The sequence below is a fragment of the Episyrphus balteatus genome, chromosome 3, assembly GCF_945859705.1.
Source record: "Episyrphus balteatus chromosome 3, idEpiBalt1.1, whole genome shotgun sequence".
Taxonomy (NCBI): Eukaryota; Metazoa; Arthropoda; class Insecta; order Diptera; family Syrphidae; genus Episyrphus; species Episyrphus balteatus.
The window spans coordinates 72,039,017-72,060,204 of record NC_079136.1 but is presented as its reverse complement, the minus strand read 5'-3'; the positions used below and the strand labels follow the sequence as shown (position 1 = coordinate 72,060,204).

The following is a 21,188-nucleotide window of genomic DNA, read 5'->3' as shown; positions in this document are numbered from 1 at the left end:
TGAAAGGTTCTTAAAAGATATATTGGGCCTGTTAAGTCCCCCATGTTTACTAAGAGGTTAAGCAGAACTAATCTACATAATGTATGTATTTCGGTATACTTAAAATAAGATACAAAACATGTACATTACAAGATATTTGATGTTAAAAAAATTGATATTATTTGAAAAGCAAAATGTAAAGGGTGTTTTATTTAGAGTGAAGCTAGCTGTCATACCTTTTGGAGTGTGTAGGTATGACTTTTTCAGTCTACTTTGGATAACCGCTTACACCAAAACACAGTTCACAAATCGTAGCAGTTTATCTCAAAAATTCGCGCTCTCTTCGCTAAACTCATAGAGCACTTCGTCAAGTTTTGCGGTGCCCAAAAGCGTCCTTGTGAGGAGCTTAAACGCTATAATGTGGATCAATTCGAGACCACATTTACTCTTTTGGATAATATTCATCCAAATATCAAGTCTATCCTGATAAACCAGCGAAAATTTAAAAGCCAACAATTTGAAGGGAACTAGATTTTGTCGGTAAAAACAACATATAGAAACAAGAATTTTGAATAAAAAGAAAAATATACCCTTAGCCATAAAATTAAAAAAATCAACCAACACCTTCCCTAAAATTGGTTGAAAAACATCGATTTTTTTATGTAGGTACGTAGAGAACAGCAATACCAAAAAAGCACTAAACCCTTTCATTTCACAGTAGAACTATGTAAAGAAAATGCGTGTGGAGAACAACTCTTCTAGTTTTAGTTTTTTTTTTTTCGAAAGTCACTTTGTCGGATTTATATGGCTTAAGTAGAATGTTTTACTCGGGCATATACTTGTTATTAAAAAAAATTAAAAAAAATAGTCCGTTAGAACTTGACAGTTTTTTTTACGGAAAAAGACCAGGTTTGGTAGGAAAAGTGGTCCAAAATTAGCAGGACGTTCTGCCATATGCCAGATATTATTTTGAAATAATTATTAAATTCTATGAAATTTGTGAGCTAATAAAGCAAACATTTTGGTCATTCCATTTATTTTTTTTTTTTTTTTTAATAAAACGGAGGACTGGGTTTTTAAATTTTGAAAAAAAAATAATAGGTTTACTCTTTTACAAAATATACAAGATTAACAAAATATGTCTTTTTCGGAAAAAAACGGCAACGCCATACCTCCTTTATCCAATTTTAACTTGCTATATAGGTACTATAGGGCAAGTTTAGGATTCTTAAAAAAATCGAACGCTCTAACGATTTTGATTAAAATATTTGAGTGTAGTATTACACATAAGAGCCAACTTTCGAAATAAAAAAATATTTTTTTACCGTTATTAACGGTACCTGTCATAGAACGGTTTTTTTGATTTATGAATATCTCGTTCCGGACCACCCCGATTTCAACGAAAATTTTTATACAAAAGCGTTTAGGTGAAGGTGATATTAAAATTTTAGAAAGATTTCAAAAAACTCATTTTTGGATTTTTAAAAAATATTTCAAAAATTTTTTTTGAAAAATCAATTTTTTGAAAACGGGTTTATGAAAAATTTTGAAATTTCGTTTTTATGCGTAAATAATTATTTCTTCAAAATGGCATACCAACTTTTTTTTTGAAAAATGTTAGAAAATTTTTATATATAGGTAAAAAATTCTCGACTGATAAGGTAAAGTATCTTAAGTCGACTTAAGATGTTTCGCGTTTTTTTGTTGAGCCTCATTGCCATTCTAAAGGCCTACAGTTCTGTCTTATCAGCATCTTTCTATCTCACTCCTTTGCTTTTTTATGCACAAAAACAATTTCATCTTATGTTCAAAAGACACATCTTTACACGCGGTAAAATATCTTAAGTCCACATAAGATTTTGTGTTGTGTAGACTTAAGATTATATTGGGTTAAGACTTTTTCATTATTGTGAAATCTTAAATTATCTTATGTTGACTTAAGATATTTTCACGCGTGCAAGCAGAAACAAAATTCATCCTTAAGTTGACATAAGATAAAATACTTTGAAAAAATCGAAAAAAGTGTGAAAAGGCAAATCATCTTATGTCAGCATAAGATAATTTTTTGAATTTCAAACTGAAATTTTTCTCTCCCTAAGTAGTCATAGGATATTTTACCGTTTGCAAACCAACAAAAATTCTCGTAAGAACAAGAACATAAGATGTTTTTCTGCGTAGTTTGACTCTGAATTTTCATTTGTGCGCACGTTTTTATTTTAGTGAAGCGAGTTAATAACTCAGTTTTTTTTTCATTTAGTGTTTGAAATAGTGTTTTTTATACCAGGATTGACTAATTAACTATAACAAATTAAAGACATACAACAAAAAAAGGTATGTACATACTTATTGTTAAATTAATTTAAAATTACAAGAAAACTTTCTTGTTTCAAATTTACTTAAACTTTAAAAAACACTTTCAAAGTCCTAGAAATGAAACAATCGATGTTCTTAAATTTTTCAGCGGTCTTAAAAGAAAAATTTATGTGGCGCAAAAAAAACAATCTCTGAGAAGCTTTTAAATGGAGCTCCATAAGATGGCTTAGATACACAAAAACGTTTGGCCAAATAGATTATAAGACTAGTTTAGATAAATCCGAGGATTTTAAAATCTTGAACATTAAAAAAAGATGAATTAACAAAGTAACTACAAGTATGGTTAAAATTGCATACGCTGAACCTCTCAAATAAGCTCTGCAAAAAAAAAAGATCTTCTTGATATGCTCGACTTAATTAATTCTAATTTTCACGACTTTTATCTTAACCTGCGTTCCGATGATCAACCAGATGTTCACCCAGACATATCAGATGAATCAGAGGAACCGGATGAATCAGAATACGGGACCTAATTTTTGCATTAATTATTATTTTTTCTTAATTTTAAGACCACGTTAACAATGCTATATGAAATCAAATTAAGTTTTTTGTTTCAGTTTTTTTTTATATTCTTTGTTTTTTTCTAATGAATTTATAATTTGGTTTAAGTATTTAATTTCTATTAATTTTATTTAGTTTTTTTTTGTTTTTTGTTTTCATTATTTAAAGTTTATCTCAACAAGAAATGTGATTATTTTATTTTAAGGGCTTTAAGTTTTTCAAATAAAAAACAGAAAATATCATCTTAAGTCGCTTTTTTTCCACTTTTGCACACGCGAATCATCCTAAATGGACATAAGAATTGAAAACGTCCTTTGAAAACACGAGGCAAAATATCTTATCTCAACTTAAGATTTTGGAAATTAATATAAAATAAAATTTAAAGAAAAGCCAAATTATCTTAAGTCAAATTTTTCCTTATAATGGGAAAAATATTAAAAATATCTTTTTGAAATAAATTTAAAAAAAAAGATCATAAAATTTGACATCTAAATGTTTTATACAATTAAGTCTACACTTGAAAGAATTTTTGGGAGGCAGCTTTGAAGCTTGTTTTTGCTCTCCTGAAAAATCATCAAAATTGACATAAGATACTTTACCTTTTCAGTCGAGAATTATTTTTTTAAAAAACAGCTCTAAAGATTTTCGAAAAATTTTTTTCTAAAAAAAAAATTCTTTTTTATACAAGAAGTAAACATGCATACTTGGTTTTTTTGTGAAAGATCATTTAAAACGGTATTTAATTAATTATAAAAACAGATTTTATTCAAATTTTAAATTTTCTTAATTTTCTTGAATAAAAAGCTTTAACATGAGAGTAACTTTAAGCATAAGAGCAAGTACGTGCGACCCCAGTCGTGCATTTTATTTTTTTAAACACTAAAAACGGGGTTTTATGAGAACAACTAAGAACATTACTTCATGACTTCAAAAAGTTCTATACCACTAAAAATAAACCTATATTATGTAGGATCACAGATGTTGTTCTAGGCTCTAATTTATAGAAACTGTTATTTGATATAAGGCTGTTATAATTTTTTTAAAATATTTTTTTGGATCTAGAAGATCCGAAATTTTGAACATCTTTTGGCAATTGGCCCAATTGGTATTGCCATGTTCAAAGGAGAAACCCTAACAACACTGTCAAAAAAGGTAATAACATACAATGTTCCGAGAAGAACGCGACCTAAAAATATGCATTTAGGGCTATAAACTTCTGTTACATCAAGCATATATTTTAAATATTTCAATATACATACCTATTATTTGAAAAACAATTGTTAAAAACATTTATTTAATAAGTTAAAACTTAAAGTAGTAATCTTCATAAATAATGTCACCAAACCTCAAACTTATTCGGGTGGTGTTATCTCTTAAATAGTTTCATTTATACCTATAATTTAAGATAGACTCACGTGTCGTTGCAACCTAATATTATAATTAAGAATGAGTGCTTTTATAATTAGATCAATTTATTATTATGGATAGCAACAGCTAAAGGTAGGGGTTGGGTACCTAAATTTAAAAAAAAGTAAAACTAATTAACAAATTTTTGCTTTCGCGTTCTCAATTCACATTTTCAAAACTAAGTCAAATAGATACATAGTGTATAACATGCATTCAGTATAGATGGTGCATAAACAAGTTGATGCAACACTAAATTTTCTCTGGAAATACATATTTTAACGTGATGTGAGAACCAGGTTACCTAATTAACTTCATGTAGGAAGTAGGACTAAGTATGTAGAAGTAAGTACAGAAAAGATACTTCACTTCATAACCTGTATACTTGAAGCTATCTTTTGCCATAGGAAGGTATAAAATGTAGGTTAAAATATTAATTTGAAAAATCAATAAACTACTTGAATTCTTTTTCGTTGATTTTATATATGATGATGATGAGTGAATAACAAATATTACACGTTACTATAAATATTTAGTCATCTTCTCTAGCTTTTCAAAGTGATTTTATTAAATAATGACGAATGTGGTGGGATGGGTGCTGACAATTTTTATTTTGTATCTTTATTTTATATTGATGAATTGCAAATTGGTATAGTCGTTTACTCTCATCTCATAAAATATTTTTTAGATTCATTTTTAAAAATTACTATTATTACTTTGAAGTGAAACTGGGCGCTAATAAGGCTAAACATTTTTGTACCAAATTCTAATATTTCAAAGATAATAAACAAAGAACGACAGTCAGACTGACAGACAGAGGCAGAGAGCAGTGGCATACGTTGAGTTGCCGGGGCCCAGGGGCAAGATTAAATTTTGGGGCCACTTAGATACAAAAACAAAAGTACGTATACGCCATACATTTTTTTGTATGGCTTATTTATTTTTAGGTTTATTTTAATGTTTTATTATGTTCGTAATGCACTTTGCTATACTTACTTAAAATTTCTATCATAAAAGTAGCAAATCCTTGTACTAGAGGCCCCCAAAATTGAATATTTAGAGACCCCTAAAATAAATTTTTTTTTTAGCTTAGAATTGATAGTTCTTGGGGCCTCTGTTCTGAAGTAATATTCGGAATGCCTCCAATATAGTAATGTTTTTATTTTGGGCTCTGATGTATTTATGTTGGGGCCCCTGAATTGATATTTAATTTTCCATTTGATTGTTTTGAACCACTGAAGTAATAGCTTTTGAGGATCCTCAAATAATATTTGTCATGCCATCAGAAAATTTGATGAATATTTTTGGGCTCCTTAGTAATAGATTTTGGGGCCCCCAAATTAATATTTGATTGGCTCTCAACTAAAAATTCCTGAAAAATTATTTTTTGGGACCCTTCATATAATATTTTTGGAGCCCCAAAGTCATATTTTTTGGGGCTCCTTAAGTAATATTTAGTAATCCATAAACAAATGTAATTTAATTTAAAAAACAATTTTTTTAAATTTAATTTTTTTTGACGCCCCGAAGTAAAGGCTTTTGGGGCCCGTGGCCTGAAGTTGTTTTTTTGCTTTTTTGGGGCCCCTAATGTATTATTTGTGGTTACAAAGATTTTTCAAGTAATATTTTTTGGGGCCTTAAGATAAAATTAAAATTTTTTCTTTTAAAAAAGCAGTTTATTTTTTTGGGGCCCCTGGGGTAATCTTTTTATTAAATCAATATATATTGTGTGGCTACCAATGCATTATACATTACACTGAATTATATAATTTGTCTCCCTTGTATCCGAAGTGATTCAAATACATTTTAATTTACCTAATTTGTAACTCAATTTATGCTAAAAGTTTCCTTCTCTGCATTGTCTCCAGTTGGGGCCCTGGGGTCGGTCGGGGGCCCCGGGGCGCCGCCCCGCTTGCCCCAAGGGAGTATACGCCCCTGCCAGAGAGACAGACAGAATGTCGGAATATCATGCCTGATTTGTATCTCAAATTTTAGGAATGATTAACTAACTTGCTTCCAATGCCTTTATAGCACGTTTGCAAGTAAAAAACGACAGCTTTAGCTTAGACCTCTGCAATTTCATTTAATTAACCCATCGTTATTTATTCAAAAACCTGCAATGAATACCTTAAAACACTGCTGACATCCACTTAGCGAGATGTTCAAACCTTAAATTAGATGTCAAACATATACCAACTCACTAGAATTCTAATATACTCGTTCGTATCTTCTCTCAAAAAGATTACATTTCATCGAATTTTCGTGCTTGTTTTCTCGCTCGTTTTCGTGTATGCAGAAAGGTTTTTTTTTCTCATAATTTAATGATATGCGGTTTTCCAACTCTTGTATCTCTATAAACGTTATATTTTGGTTGTAGGATATTTATGTATGAACACACCTCTCTTGATTCTAGCAAACATACATTATTATTTATTTCGATATATAGTACGAGTAGGTATAGTACGCGAAAATACGTTCTTGTATATATTTTAACGGTTGATTTAATGCGAATTTTGCAACGCTTTAGTGGCTATAGACAGAATAATTGCATTTCCCCCTTATAACAGCTCTCTCCTCTTATATCCGTATCTAAAGTCTCTTTGATTACAAGGACTTCGAAGGATAACGATGAAATCTGTACATTATACAATTTAATACGTTGCGGTACGGCAGGCGCAGCATAGCAACCAACGATGAGGATGATGATGATGATGATGTTCATATGCGATGTTAGCGGTAGGGTGCGGCTGTTTCGAGGCTCGACTACCAACGTTTTAATTAAATGGTATCAGCAGTGTTAATGCCAAAATTGGCGACATGTTTATTATCTATTAAAATTTAATGCACACTGCATACAGACATTTTTGGGGCTAAATAAAGGCGGTATTTAAGCGGTGTGTATCTATGCAAGTGAAAGGTAGAATGAATTGTATAGAGAAAAGCATTGGTATAGGAATTTGTGAAAAAAAAAAACAAAACAAAATTTTTGTGTGTATTTTTGAGCCGAAAAAAGTTTATATTTTAAAAATTAAGTTGGTAAATATTTTTAAATGCAACAAAATTTAATTTTTAGTGGAGCATACATTTTTTACATTATTGAGGTTGAAATATAAATGTCTATATATCAAAAATGTATCCTGCACTGGGAGAAGGTTAAAGTAAGTTTTGTGTTTTTTTTTTTTTACAAATGGTCAAAAATGAAAGTAAGAAATTGAGTTTTTAAAAAACATGGAACTGTTACATAATTTGCAGCAAAGTGGTGTATGAAATAAAAAATATTTTGATTAAATAATTATTTCTTATTATTTGGCAATGTTTTAGTGAAAGAATTGTAAAAAACAAAAATCAATTATGAGCGGAGGAAGCAAAATACTGTTGCAAAGTCGGGATTTTTCGAAATTTCACAAAAACTGCATTAAATCGAAAACTGTAAGGATTTGGGATGAACAAATTACCAAATTCTGAGAGCCCTAAGGTTGGCCTATCAGCATATTTCGTTTGATCCATTACTTTTGGGACACCCTGTATATCAAGTTATGCATTCGTACAAAAAAAAAAAGTTGAGATAACATTTTTCCATGACATTACGATGGTAGACAATGCCAAAAAAGTGGGTCCCGGAAGTCCGTCTGTCTGTCTGTCTGTCTGTCAGTCTGTCTGTCAGTCTGTCTGTCAGTCTGTCTGTCAGTCTGTCTGTCAGTCTGTCTGTCTGTCTGTATAAGGAGCTACAGCCTAAACGGATGGACCGATTAATGTCAAACTTGGTATGTAGCGTTATTCTGCGATTCTCCAGAGGGGTTTTTGGAATTAATTTTTTTGGACCAAAAATAACGGTACTTGTCATATACCGATTTTAGTAAAATTGAAATATCTCGAAAACGGCTCTAACGATTTTGTTTAAAAAATTCCAATGTTAGTTTTAAGCTAAGGTCTATCTTTCAATGAAAAAATTTTTTTTTTTGAAAATCATTATTAACGGTACCTGCCATAGAACCGTTTTTTTTCAAATCCGATTATCTCCGAAACTGCTTATTCGATTTCAACGAAACTTTTTGTGGAGAAGCATTTATATAATTTAAATATAAGCCAAAAATAATTTTTGGATTTTTAAAAAAATTTTGAAATTTTTTTTTTGAAAAATCAAATTTTCGAAAACTGGACATTGAACTTTTTTGAAATTTTGTTTTTACATGTTGATTAGTGATTTCTACCAAATGGCATACCAATTTTATTTTAAAACTTTTTTTCCAAAAAAATATTTATAAAAAATTAGTTTTTTAAAAAACGGCTCTAACGATTTTGAAAATTTTTTTTCTAAAAATGCATGTTAATATATCAATCAAAACTGCATACTTGTTTTGGAGGGCAATTTAATTTAGATTTTATTTTTTAAAAAAACGAATTTTGTTTTTTTTTTCCAAATTTCTATATAAAAAGTCTTAAAAATTTAAGCAACTTTAACTCTAAGAGCAAGTTCGTGCGACCCAGTCGTGCATTTTATTCTTATAGTTTCACACCCGTTACAAAAATATCTCCCATCCGTCACATTTTTACCGATGCTAACTGGCAACGTTATTAAATCTCATTTCATATTGAATACGATATCCACGACTTTTCATTCTAAATTTTACAATATGGTTTTAAATAGTCACCGAAGTAGACCGTTAATTCTTATCTAATGAGTTTGAGACGTTAAAGAACAGGTTAAAAAAATTTAATTTTAAACATAATACTAACAACTTAGTACAAAAGGTGTCCAAGCTATTAAATATTTTATTTAGCCCCGATTTTTCAATTATCAGTTAGACTATCAGAAGAATAAATGTCAATGTAAAAAAAAACTTTAATTCTAATCTGCTAATCTGACTATTGAAAAATTGGCCCTTAGTGAATAGTACCTACACAAGCCAGGAACAAAAATGAAGTAACTGTGTCACACCCGTTACAATGGAATTACCCTATAGTTGTTGGTCCGTAATTTTATATTTAAGAGAAGATACACAAAATTAAAAAAAATGTTTTGTTTAAAAAACGTAAAAAAGTAATTTTGACGTTGATGACGTAGAGTTTTATTTTTTTTTGGTGGAAATGGATGTTGGCATTTTGCACTTTTATAAAAACCAGGACCTGATGGAACCAAACGGATCTAAATTAATAAAATAAATACAATTTAATAGATCAAATCTTTGCCACCGGGTACAGAGGGGTTAAATCATAAAATTGCACTTTTCAGTTTTCGATGAAATATAGAATAACCTCTTTTTTCTTTTTTATTTGGTATCAAAAACATAAATTTAGAATAACTCTTTCCTATAAAAATAAGAGGATCAATGCTCAAAAATTCATCGATTAGCTCAACTTCGCATTTTCTGGCAAACTATCATTTATGACTTAACCCCTTTGTACCCGGCGGTAAAGAAATATCAAGAGCTTTATAGTCACGTTGGTTTCAGAGTTTTGGTCAAGTTATAAATTTCTTACTTCTTGATTTTACGAAAATTGTTTTTTTGATAACTTTCTTATTAAAATTTACTAAAATTTCAAATAATTATAGCTATTCTACTATAAACCAATGGAAGAGAAAAAATATAACAACCAACCATGTTTCAAATAAACAACATTTAATTTAATTAAACAAATATTCTATTAAACAAATACACATATAGATAGTAAAATGCTTGCATAAAATATTATTACTTTTTTATTAAATTAAATTTATTAATTTCGAAAAAATTTCACCCTTTTGCAAATCAAATTCATCTTTAAAAAAATCAAATAACTCATCATTAAGAAGGTGTAGATGTGCAAAAGAATGAAGTCAATTTGAACAAAAATTCAATTTGATTCTCAAAAATGGAACTTAAGTAATTTTGAAAAAAATCAAGTAGGTAATCTGTATTTCCGAGTATGTTAATTAAAAAAGACTGATCGGTATATGTATACATAACTTATTAATATAATTTTTAATGAAAGCTAAATAAATCACATTTAGAAAGAAAATGTTAAAAAAGATTAAAAACAAAAAACAGATGCAATGAACTAACCTGACGAGCCATGATTAAGAAATGATGACAAGTCAATGAGTCCATCTGTAATGAGGACAGATAATAGAAAAGTTTTAATGAATGAAAATATTATAAAAATGAAATGATATAAAATATGAAAAAAACAACTAGGTATAAGATTAAAATAGACAGAGAGAAAATAACTCAGGGATAACTTTACTTCTGGTATATTTAACTTTTTTTTCTGGTAGATTTAACTATGTAATTTCTGGTATTTTCAACTATTCTATGATTAAATTTACCAGAAGTAAAGTTAAGTCTTGGCTTATTTTTTTTATCGTGTACCTAGTTATTTTATAACATATAGTCCATTTTTTGCCAGAGATACCAATCTACTACAAAAAGTTTCACTTTTCTTGTTAGTCCACTCAATGTCACATTTATATTAAAAAAAAAAAAATAATAAATATTCAGACTAAAATGATACAGCAAAATATTCAATCTGCCTTGCTACAGTACACTAAGCAGGAAAAACAGAATCCCCGAAGGATAATAACGAACGTTTTGTTTTTCATAGATTTTGCAAAACTCTATGGAAAGGTTACCCATGCATCTTTTTTTGTTACGTCACACCACCCCACCCTGTTTAAAATCTCAACAATCTAAATCCCAATGACAATACGAATGAATGTCTAAAAAAGAAAAATAGAACAAAAAAAAAAAAAAATATACCCCGTCCAGTACTTTTTAGAATTTCATAACAATTGGATGAATACAAAAATCTCTATGAAAAGCTTCAGCAGGACTCCCAGCAGCATAACCACAGGTTTAAACGAACCCAAATTGGATGTGAGGAAAGAGTTGAGTTGAGAGAGAGAGGAGACTTGGCATAGCAGAAAGAGGTGAAGCACAAAAACCAACAACAACAACAGTTGCAAGAATAAAACGTCCATTGCTCACCACAATTGTATAGTAGTTGTCTCTCTTGTCATGAATGCAAACGATGTTCAATAAATAAATGTCCTTCAGGCTTCAGCCTATGTTTGGCGTATTTCATGTCCTCCTGGATCTGGATGGCGTCGGTCGGTCGTCCTTTAGTTGCCTTCGGTCGCATCCATCGGTTGATTTTAGTTGTAGCAGGGAGATTGTAAATTACCATTACACAGCAAAATATAAATGTGCCACAGAGTATATGCTTGGCAGGCAAAAATATCGACTCGACTCCTTGTTACCGTTTTATGATCCTTGGCCACATTGTAGATAGATAGAATTTTCACAGAGAAAACACGCTTAATCAGTGAGTTTCGTATCCTGGTCACATCCACGGATGTCACTAGCATGCCGCCGCCGCCGCTGCCGCCATGCCATATCGCTACGATTATGGCAGAAAGTATCTCACCACGAAAAATCTAAATGTCAAGATTGTGAAAGCGGTTGTCGTTTAAAAAGCAGGAAAAAAACATTTTGAAATTAATTTGACAGTCGAAGATGGGTCATTGTTGTAGGTATATGTGCGTTTGAGATGAAGCATATTTTTTGACAGTTTAATGCGAAGGTAGGCTTTCAACTTGTGAAAATATTGAAAATCAGCCAAAGAGAAAAATTTATATATAGAACATACATATTCCTATAAAATGCCTTAATCCTTGAACAAAAGTTTGAAATATATGTATAATTGGTTCCTTACAACTCAAAAAACCTTAGTGAACAAAAGGTCCAATCTGCCATTTTTGATAGAAGTTTTAATAACCATTATTAAATTCTCAGTTGGTTACCTTTTTGTTAAAATGTCTTCCTTGACCCTGATGGGCGGCCAACAGAAATAAAAGACAAGGTGTGTCCTTCTTCAGGATTTCGTTTAATCAAATCTGCATCTGTTATTCACATTTTAGGAGATAAAAGTATAAGAAGACCTACGAGAAAATACTATATATAGATTTGCATTTATATAAGTATTATAGGATTAGCAATCTGCTATGCTACTTCTGTGTATTGTGTTATAGCTTTGAAATATTAAAGCTAAAGATATTAGACAGGTGAAGACCCTTTTTTTTGTATTATTTGAAGGATGCTGTCCAGAGTTGCTTTATTGAATTTTCATTCGAAATAAAGGAAAAGTATTTCTGTTTGCTGGATGAGAGAAAAATTTACAAATAGAAACTGAGTTCTTACGCACTTTGGCCTTTAATTTAAAGATGATTATGATTTTAAACAATTTTGTATTAAAAAATCTTGAGTGTTCTAATGTAGATACGCCTATTAGAATTCCACCTACCCCCCCCATCATATACAAATTAATAATAGAATAGAAAAATAACAGAATTAAAGTGTGAAGAAAAAATTCCGGGTAAGACGTACAACTTGAAAAATATAACGCATACGCCACAGTGACCCAACTTATATACCTACGTTACTCGGCTAAGAAAATAGATACAAGACTGGTTATGTAAAGGGTTTGCACAAATTTTTGGGACGTCAAAAACGTGGTTGGATTTAAAGTGCATCGAATAGTGTCAAGTGTGCGCGGCAATCGAGGTATGAAAATAATTTACCAGTTGGTGTTAGATTTGTTCAGCACATTTTGAGTAGCTCGTAGTACCTCAAGTTGAAAATATAATGAAGTGTGAACCAATATTGTCTTCCAGTATAATATTGAAAACGGCAAAAAAAATTGCTTTGGATCACATTCATTGGACAAATCAATGGCGCAAAACAATAGGTACTAGAAAAAGTTCACGTTTCCAGTTTCTCCAATATTGAACTGCCAGATCACCGGGTATGAATGTTATTGAAAACCTTTGATCAGTGTTGTGCCGGTTTTTTACAGGGTTTTTAATTTAATTAACATGTAAAAAACTCACTCATGCAAAAAATTAAATGAAAGAATCTTATTTTTAACTATTTGAAGAAAGAAAAGCAATATTTTTCAACGATGGTTACTAAGTTAATTAAATTTGGTCATCATCTTAAGTCAGATTTCGTTGAATTTATTTTCTTAAACTTTCAGATTTTAATGGACTTGAGCCAAATTTAAAAGTTTAAATTTAATATTGGGTTGAAGAAGCTTGGAAATTTTATAACCCTAAATCTATTTTGGAAAGTTTTCCGCGTTTCATTTCAGCCGTGGTCTAAAAAAACGTCACCTTTTAAAATTTGTCCTCTTTTGACACATTTCTTAGAAAAAAATTAAAGTTATTTGGTAATTTGTTAGAATTGCTGTAGAAAAATGGATACAAATAAAATGAAGAAAGAGCATAATCGGTGTTCAGTAAGGTTTGCAATAAATTTTGTATATTGAATGTGTGGAGCACAAAATTCCACTCTTTGAAGTTTATTGTTTATGGAACTGGCATTTTATAGTCTGTTTTCACCAGAGCCCAAATGAGATTATTTCACAAAATTATTTCGAAATTATTCGAAATTATCTCATTCATATGTAATATTTCTTCAGCCTCGTAAATACTGTTTATTTTTTTAAAGAGTTGCAAAAAAGAAATATAAACAAATACAAACCTAATACAAAACAAAATACAAATACAAATAAAAAAAATTTAAATAGCATTTTTTATCAAAGCTTTGGTTACTTAATAACCAAAAAGTTCTTTTTATGGATTTTTTGGTATCGAATACACAACCCAAAAAAACCGACTGCTCTCATTCAAAGCGGATTTTTTTTTCTCGGTGCTGATTCTATATGTACATAATTTTTCAATGAAACAATGGAGTTTTTAATAGTAAAATGATGTTGTACCTATGTTTTTTTTTGTCTAGAATTCGCGACCAACGAATATCAAAACAAAGCTATCATTTATTCCATCTAAATCCCAATTATTTCCGTAGTAAAATAATGATTTTTCTAGGTTATATTTGTTTGCATAAAAATATTATTGTACGTTTTGTTATACAAGAAAGAACAAATCTTTAATCGATTTTTTTTTTATAATTGCTCCCCTTTTTTGACGAGTACAAGGTAAAAATAACAACATACACACACTTATTGCAAATGATAACTTTTTTTCTTAGAAATCAATTGCCCTAAAAAACAAATCAATTTTGTATTATACGCATTTAAATTGCCTTTTGTGCTGTCAAGTATAACCAATTAGTAATATTTCTTTTTTTGTGATTTATATTATTACGAGTAGGTATCTCTTGTTTGTGGAAAAAATATAACCTTTAATGTCTTGGAATGAAATTGACAGCCATAAGTCGAGAAGGTATAAAATCAATGAAACCAATTTATTCGTTTTTTTTTTGTAACAATAGAATATTATGTTTTCTAAAAAAAAAAAAAATTGCTATATCAAAACAGGATATGTCATTTCATATGTCATTGTATGAGAATATAAGAATAGTTCTATAAGTCCTAATTGGCCAAATCATGCGAAACATAATTTAGTAACCACCTAGGTAGCAAAGCTTTTACTAATAAGTATTATTAATAATATGAGAAAAAAAATGGTGGTAGGCATAGGCGGATCCAGGGGGGGGCACGGGGGCACGTGCCCCCCCCAGAACTTAAAGTTCATACTTAAAGGAAATCAAACTGTAAGAGTTTTAAAAATATATGAATAATAACAGAAAGAACTTGAGTGAAACTCTTGTCTATTTCTGGCTGAAAATGCGAATTTTGTTGATTGTTGCATCCCTTTCCCATGAAAAGCTCCACCTCACAAATAAATAAACGGCTATTTGTTGGGTACACACGAATTTTTTTTTCGATTTAAAAAAAAGTGAATTTTCAAAGTGATTTTGGTGAAAAATTTTGATATGGACATCGAATGACATTGAATGATATAAAAAAAATAATTGTATATGCAACTCTATTTTTTCATACAGAGGGGTTAAAAAATTTGCACTTTTTTCGTTGCTTTTTTTTTAACATTAGTGTTTTTAAAATAGCGGAACACGTCACAAAATTGCATAAACTATATATTATAGAACTGCTGGATATGTAGAACAAACTTGCATTTCAGAAGTTTGCCCAAGTTTGCACCCCGAAAATAAAGACCCCTTGAAAAAAAACTCCTCAAAAGCGACCCTTACTTTATAGATTTTTATAAATATTATTTTATTGAGAAAATTTCTCCAGGGATACCTCTAAAAATATGTAAAAAAAATAGTGTTCCAAATTTCAAAAGAATCGGTGCAGTAGTTTTGAAGTTATGAGGAGCACCGGAGTTGAAAACATTAGTTGTGAGGATAACGATTTAAAGTTTTGAACTCTGGACTAAAAGACTAAAACGTTCCTAAGGGTAGTATTAAAATACTTATAACTTGGTCAATTTGGCTCCAAGAGACCTACGATTTAAACACAATATTCTTGAGGTATAAAACAATTTAACCCCTTGTAGCCCCATGTGACATTTCTGTAACAAACCGAAAAAGATTGCATAAAAGCTCTACAAACTATTTTTTTTTTTTCATTTGAAGCTTCTAATATTATAATCTTTAAGTATTGCTTTATCGAAATAGTACTTCAAATTTCTAATAAATAGCACCCATAGTTTTTAATTGACAGTTAATGTTGAAAGTTGGGCTTTTTTTGAAAATAAGCAAATTTGTGTGAAAAATACGAAATTCAGAAAAAAAAATAGTTTTTGTTAGTAAACCCCACGGGGTTTAATATTTGGATTTTAGGAAAGTGCCTAAAAATTAATATTAGATAGTTTTTTGCTTGAATTTTTGCATTTTTATATAAAAATAAATTATTTAAACTTTTTTTTTACTCCCAAAATATCGAAATAACTAAGTAAATAATGACTTTATTGAATTTTTAAAAAATACATGTTTTATTAAAGATAAAGGCCAATCGATTGACTTATTAATTTTTAAATTTACGACCTTGGGTTACAAAAGGTTAATGCAAATAAAAAAAAACAAAACTGGGTTTCCCGGCAAAAAAGTATGATTCAGTTTTTTTTTGTTATTCTTAGGAACTTTAATATTTATTAGAATGAAGTCTTTAGTATTTGACTAAAAACTACTAGGTCATTAACTAATGGTATAATTATGTCCATAATATTGCAAAATTTTATACAAAATCAATTAAAAAACGTAAACATTTTTTTTTTCAAAATTTCATCTTTAAAACTTAATTTCTCAAAAACTATTTGGTGAAACAACTTAAGTCAAAAAATTAAATAAAGAACAGATTTCTAACTTTAATATAGCACAGAATTGTACGTGCATTTTCTGATTTTTTATATTTTTTTTCTTCCGGCTAATCCAGGAGTAAGAGGATTAGCACTTAAGTGGCTTTTACTGTAACAAGAAAATGAAAATTTTTCCTTCCGAATAACTTTTTGGTCATTTGGTACCTATTTGGTGTGGGAAATGTGCCTAAATATTTTTGGCCAGGTTTTAGACCACTGTGGGTCGTTAAATTTTTCTGCTTGTTAGTCAGTCGTATGGTACTTCACTTTATTTCTAACTGTTACTGTTTTTTTTTGCCAATCCGTCCCTTGTGCCCCCCCCAGAAAAAAATCCTGGATCCGCCCCTGGTGGTAGGTGTATGCTTTTGAAATAAAACCTTATTTAAGACGGTTTTAAAATAAATTGGGCCTAAATTGAGTATCTTCAATTCCCCTTCTGACCTTAAAAAACACCCTTTTTTTAACTAATTAAATTAATGAAGAACTTCCTCTTATAATTTTTCAATCTGAACCAATGGCCTTAATTTTCATGACCAACACTTTAAAAATGATAATTGTTCAGCGGGTTGAACAAGGACTATGGTCAAAGAACCATTAAATTGGAAGTTCATAATTGACAAAAAAAAATTCAAATAACCACTACCTCACTTTTAAAATGAAAAAATAAAAAAGAATTTAAAATTTCACAGAAAAACGAATTAGAAAACATATGCAACAAGGAATAAGCTTACCGATCCATCAAAGTACAAAACTTAACAAAAAAAAAAACAAAATATTTTAAAATAATAAAAAAAAAGAGGGAAAAAAATATCTGCAGCAGCAGAAAATCGAAAATATAGGCAAAAGGTAACAAATGACATTCGAAAACCTAGTCAGCTTACATCTAGGATCGAGCTAATCCATTTTTATGGCCAGATACCCATGTTCCTGCACCTCAATTACTCTGGTGTGTCGTTGTTGTTGTTGATGTAGGGACGACGACGATGCGTTTGACTGATGCTTGTCGCGCCATATCCCTGTTTCGACTATGCTAAAGTCTATGTACGTCAGTATACTTGTACATTGCATCAGCAGCGGGAAGCTATATAGGTAGTTGTTCCGAAAAATCAAAACGTTAACCAAAATTCGTTTTAGGTCGCATTTCCGTCATGTCCTCTGTGTGACGTGTTGCAAAGGTGCACATGAAAGCTTTTAACAGATTCACCACCACAGAGAATTAGTTTCCCCTCTCGGGGTTACCTTTGTTTCACATTCACCCGGCGTTACTACTTTGCATTTGCATGCGGATCGATATAGAATTTTAGCGGGTTGATTGAATGTGCGAGCGACTGATTGGCAAGCGCAAAATTTTTGGAAGGTGCATCTGACATAGTTTCATGAATATATATATATGTTTTTTTTTTTTGGAATTTGAATTTGACTGTGAGACAAGATTTAATGTTTAAAAATTACGCAAGTTAGTAGATAGGTTTATGTGGAAGAGGTGACTCTCTGTGGATTTTCATTTTCATGGTCTAGAAAAGTTTGGTTTCATGGAAACGTAATCATGCAGATAGCGTAACTGATTGATTGTAATGCAATAGGCCGCGAGGCGTTGTTGGTCTCCTATACCTAAGGATTTTATGTATTATAAACCACATTTACCATAACCTGGTATTTATGCAAATTTATTATTCAAATAATATAAAATGCTGGGAATCAGAAAGTGTATTATATTTTGTTAAGGATGTCCTCTTATGAAATATATACATTAGGGTGTCCGTTATTTCCCAAACTGATGTTTTCGGGGATGACACCCCCTAGATCGAAAGCTTAGGGCCTAAATAAGGGGAATTTAGCAAAAAAAAATTTTTTGGGGGTCATTAACCCGTGCCTCTAGGGTCATACTTTCCCCATACAAATTTGTATGGAAAATTTTTAACTCATACATAAAATTTTTTTTCTCTCGCGTTAAATCATATTTTTTTTAATGTTTGATAATTCTGGTTGGAAAACAGTTACTTTAAAAGATCACATTCAAAATTTCCCGTTAAAAATTTTTTTTATATTTTATTTCGGTTTTTGAAATTATTAGCTGTTTTCGTGGTTTTTGCTTTCACCTATCACACAATTTTAAATGCAGTTTTATTGTTTTTTAATTCTTTTCAAATATTGCATTCACGAATTTGTGAATAAATAAAAAATTTCAATTTTTTGAATTTTTTTTTTTTTAGTTTTTGCAGTTTTTATAATAAATAAATATTATTAAATACTTTACCCTTCCTTGTTAGCAACTTTTTTGATGCAATTTTTTAGGTGAATAATTTTTAAATAAAATTCAATTAAAATATTGTAAACATATCTTTTGTAGTTCGAGAAAAATAAATTTAAACGTATAAAAACGGCAAAAATTTCAACAAAAAAATTTCAAAAATTGAAATTTTTGATTTATTCACAAATTTTTGAATGCAATATTTGAAAAGAATTAAAAAACAATAAAACTGCATTTAAAATTGTGTGATAGGTGAAAGCAAAAACCACGAAAACAGCTAATAATTTCAAAAACCGAAATAAAATATAAAAAAAATTTTTAACGGGAAATTTTGAATGTGATCTTTTAAAGTAACTGTTTTCCAACCAGAATTATCAAACATTAAAAAAAATATGATTTAACGCGAGAGAAAAAAAATTTTATGTATGAGTTAAAAATTTTCCATACAAATTTGTATGGGGAAAGTATGACCCTAGAGGCACGGGTTAATGACCCCCAAAAAATTTTTTTTTGCTAAATTCCCCTTATTTAGGCCCTAAGCTTTCGATCTAGGGGGTGTCATCCCCGAAAACATCAGTTTGGGAAATAACGGACACCCTAATATACATATAAGTATTTACTTATTTAGACTGATCACATGCTCATTGATTCAGTGATTCTTTAATGGTATATTATTGTTCAAGTATGGAACAATTGTGCTTGGTAGGACTTTTTGATTGTAAAAAGTTAAACATTAAAATACAGTTAAAATAAAGCTTTGGAATTAGCTGGTTTTTAAACTGGGAAAGTATACCTGATTTGATTTGTTATACACTGGAACTTTTGTTGCAAGCAAGGCTACGGTTTAGGTTTTCTCTTAGTGTGTTTGTACTATGTAGGCTGTAGATAGAAGTTTCCGTATGTAATTGATCTCCCAGTTGGTTTGCCAATTTAGAAATTTGTGACTGAAATGAAATTTTGCAAAAGACACTTAACCCCTTACCGCTTGTGGCTAGTGACGTATTTTATGGGTTGGTTCTAGTTTTTTTCATTCTGAGTGAGTAAAATGTTTTTATAATATTTTTAACTAACTTAAATTTTATTCAATTTTCTTTTTTAATATGCTAATAGTTTGCACTAAAATAAACTGCACAACTGGGTAGCAAGTTTTGTCAACTCTTATGATAAAAATTGTTTTGAATGTATAAGTTTTTTATAGCATTTATAAAATAAATATGTATAGGTATGATTTAAACATTTTATTTTATAGCAAATTAAAGAAAGTACTAAAAATAAAGCAAATTGACCTCAAAGTCAAAAATGTATCAATGGACAAGAAAAAATGAATAGCATAATAATTGAGGGTCTATTCCCATTTCTAAAATGTTGACCTATCTAGGGAAAAAAATTATTAAAAATCATTTTTTATTTACATCTATACATTTAATAACAAAAAAAAAATATTTTTTGAAACAAACCACATTTTACAAATAATACCTAAAGCGAAAAAATTTTTTTTATTTTTTTTTTCATTTATCATTTTATCAAATATTTGATATGAAAAATTTATAAAAACATTATACCAATTAAAAGCTTTTTTTGTAAGAAAGAAAACAATATTCAACCTCCTATGTTCTTTAAAACCTTAAGGTAATAATGATTTTTTGGAATCACTAACTATTCATGAAAAAAGCAAAAAATATAAATATTTTGCTTTACACAACAATTTGTCAATATTTTCAACTGACAACCTTCTATGCTTTTTATACTGTCTAATGCCTGATTCACAATATTGCGAGACGACGAGACGAGAGCGAGACAAGATTTTCCTTGACGATTTTAAATATTTCCAAACAATGAAAATGTATGAAACAATACACAATATTCCGATTCTCGTTGCGTTGGAATTCCGAAAATTTTGAAAAAAAAATATTCGTGTCAGGTGAGAAGGTGATTGCCTCCCAACCTCTCCGCCCGGAGTTCGATTCTCAGAAAGTACTGTTTATTTTTTTTTTTTATTTTTTTTTTTACTTTATAAAATAAAAAAACGCAGTATTGTGAATTTCCATACGATTTTAAAACGATTTTTTTTTAAATCGAAAACGTTCAGAAAAAACGTCTCGCTCTCGTCTCGTCGTGTCGCAATATTGTGAATGGAACATAAAAGCTTATATTTTCAAATAAAAATATTTATCACAATCATGGCCGTACGACATCTATATAAAATGAGCTTGAGTTTTTTTTAATGGAATCAGTTGTCATAAAATAAAACATAAAAAAAAATAATTTTTTTTTTCTTTCATCAACTTGTTTCCATTTTTTAGAGCCACTAATAAAAAATATTCTATAGCCGGAAAGTTTATTATTTCAGCTTTCATCGATTAAGACGTTAAAAAAATGGCAAAATAATCGAACTATTTTCTTTTTTAAATAGATAAATATTATTACTTAGTAGTAATAAAAGCTTTCCAAAAATCTTCAAGTTTTGCAATATCATAATTGCAATGAAAATAGCTCTTTTTACAAGTTCCAGTAAAAACA

The 21,188-nt window shown here is 29.7% G+C and overlaps 1 protein-coding gene across 2 annotated transcripts in view; it reads right to left on the bottom strand.

Moving 5' to 3' along the window:
* LOC129915307 (immunoglobulin superfamily member 10) overlaps nt 1-21,188 on the bottom strand; it is a 454,480-nt gene that overhangs the window by 1,269 nt on the left and 432,023 nt on the right. Inside the window, exon 12 of one of the 2 annotated variants that reach the window (XM_055994794.1) lies at nt 10,302-10,346. The exons of the other annotated variant lie outside the window; for it this stretch is intronic. Within the exon in view, the coding sequence (XP_055850769.1) occupies nt 10,302-10,346 (45 nt within the window). The remainder of the gene's footprint in view (nt 1-10,301; nt 10,347-21,188) is intronic. 2 annotated transcript variants of the gene reach the window in all.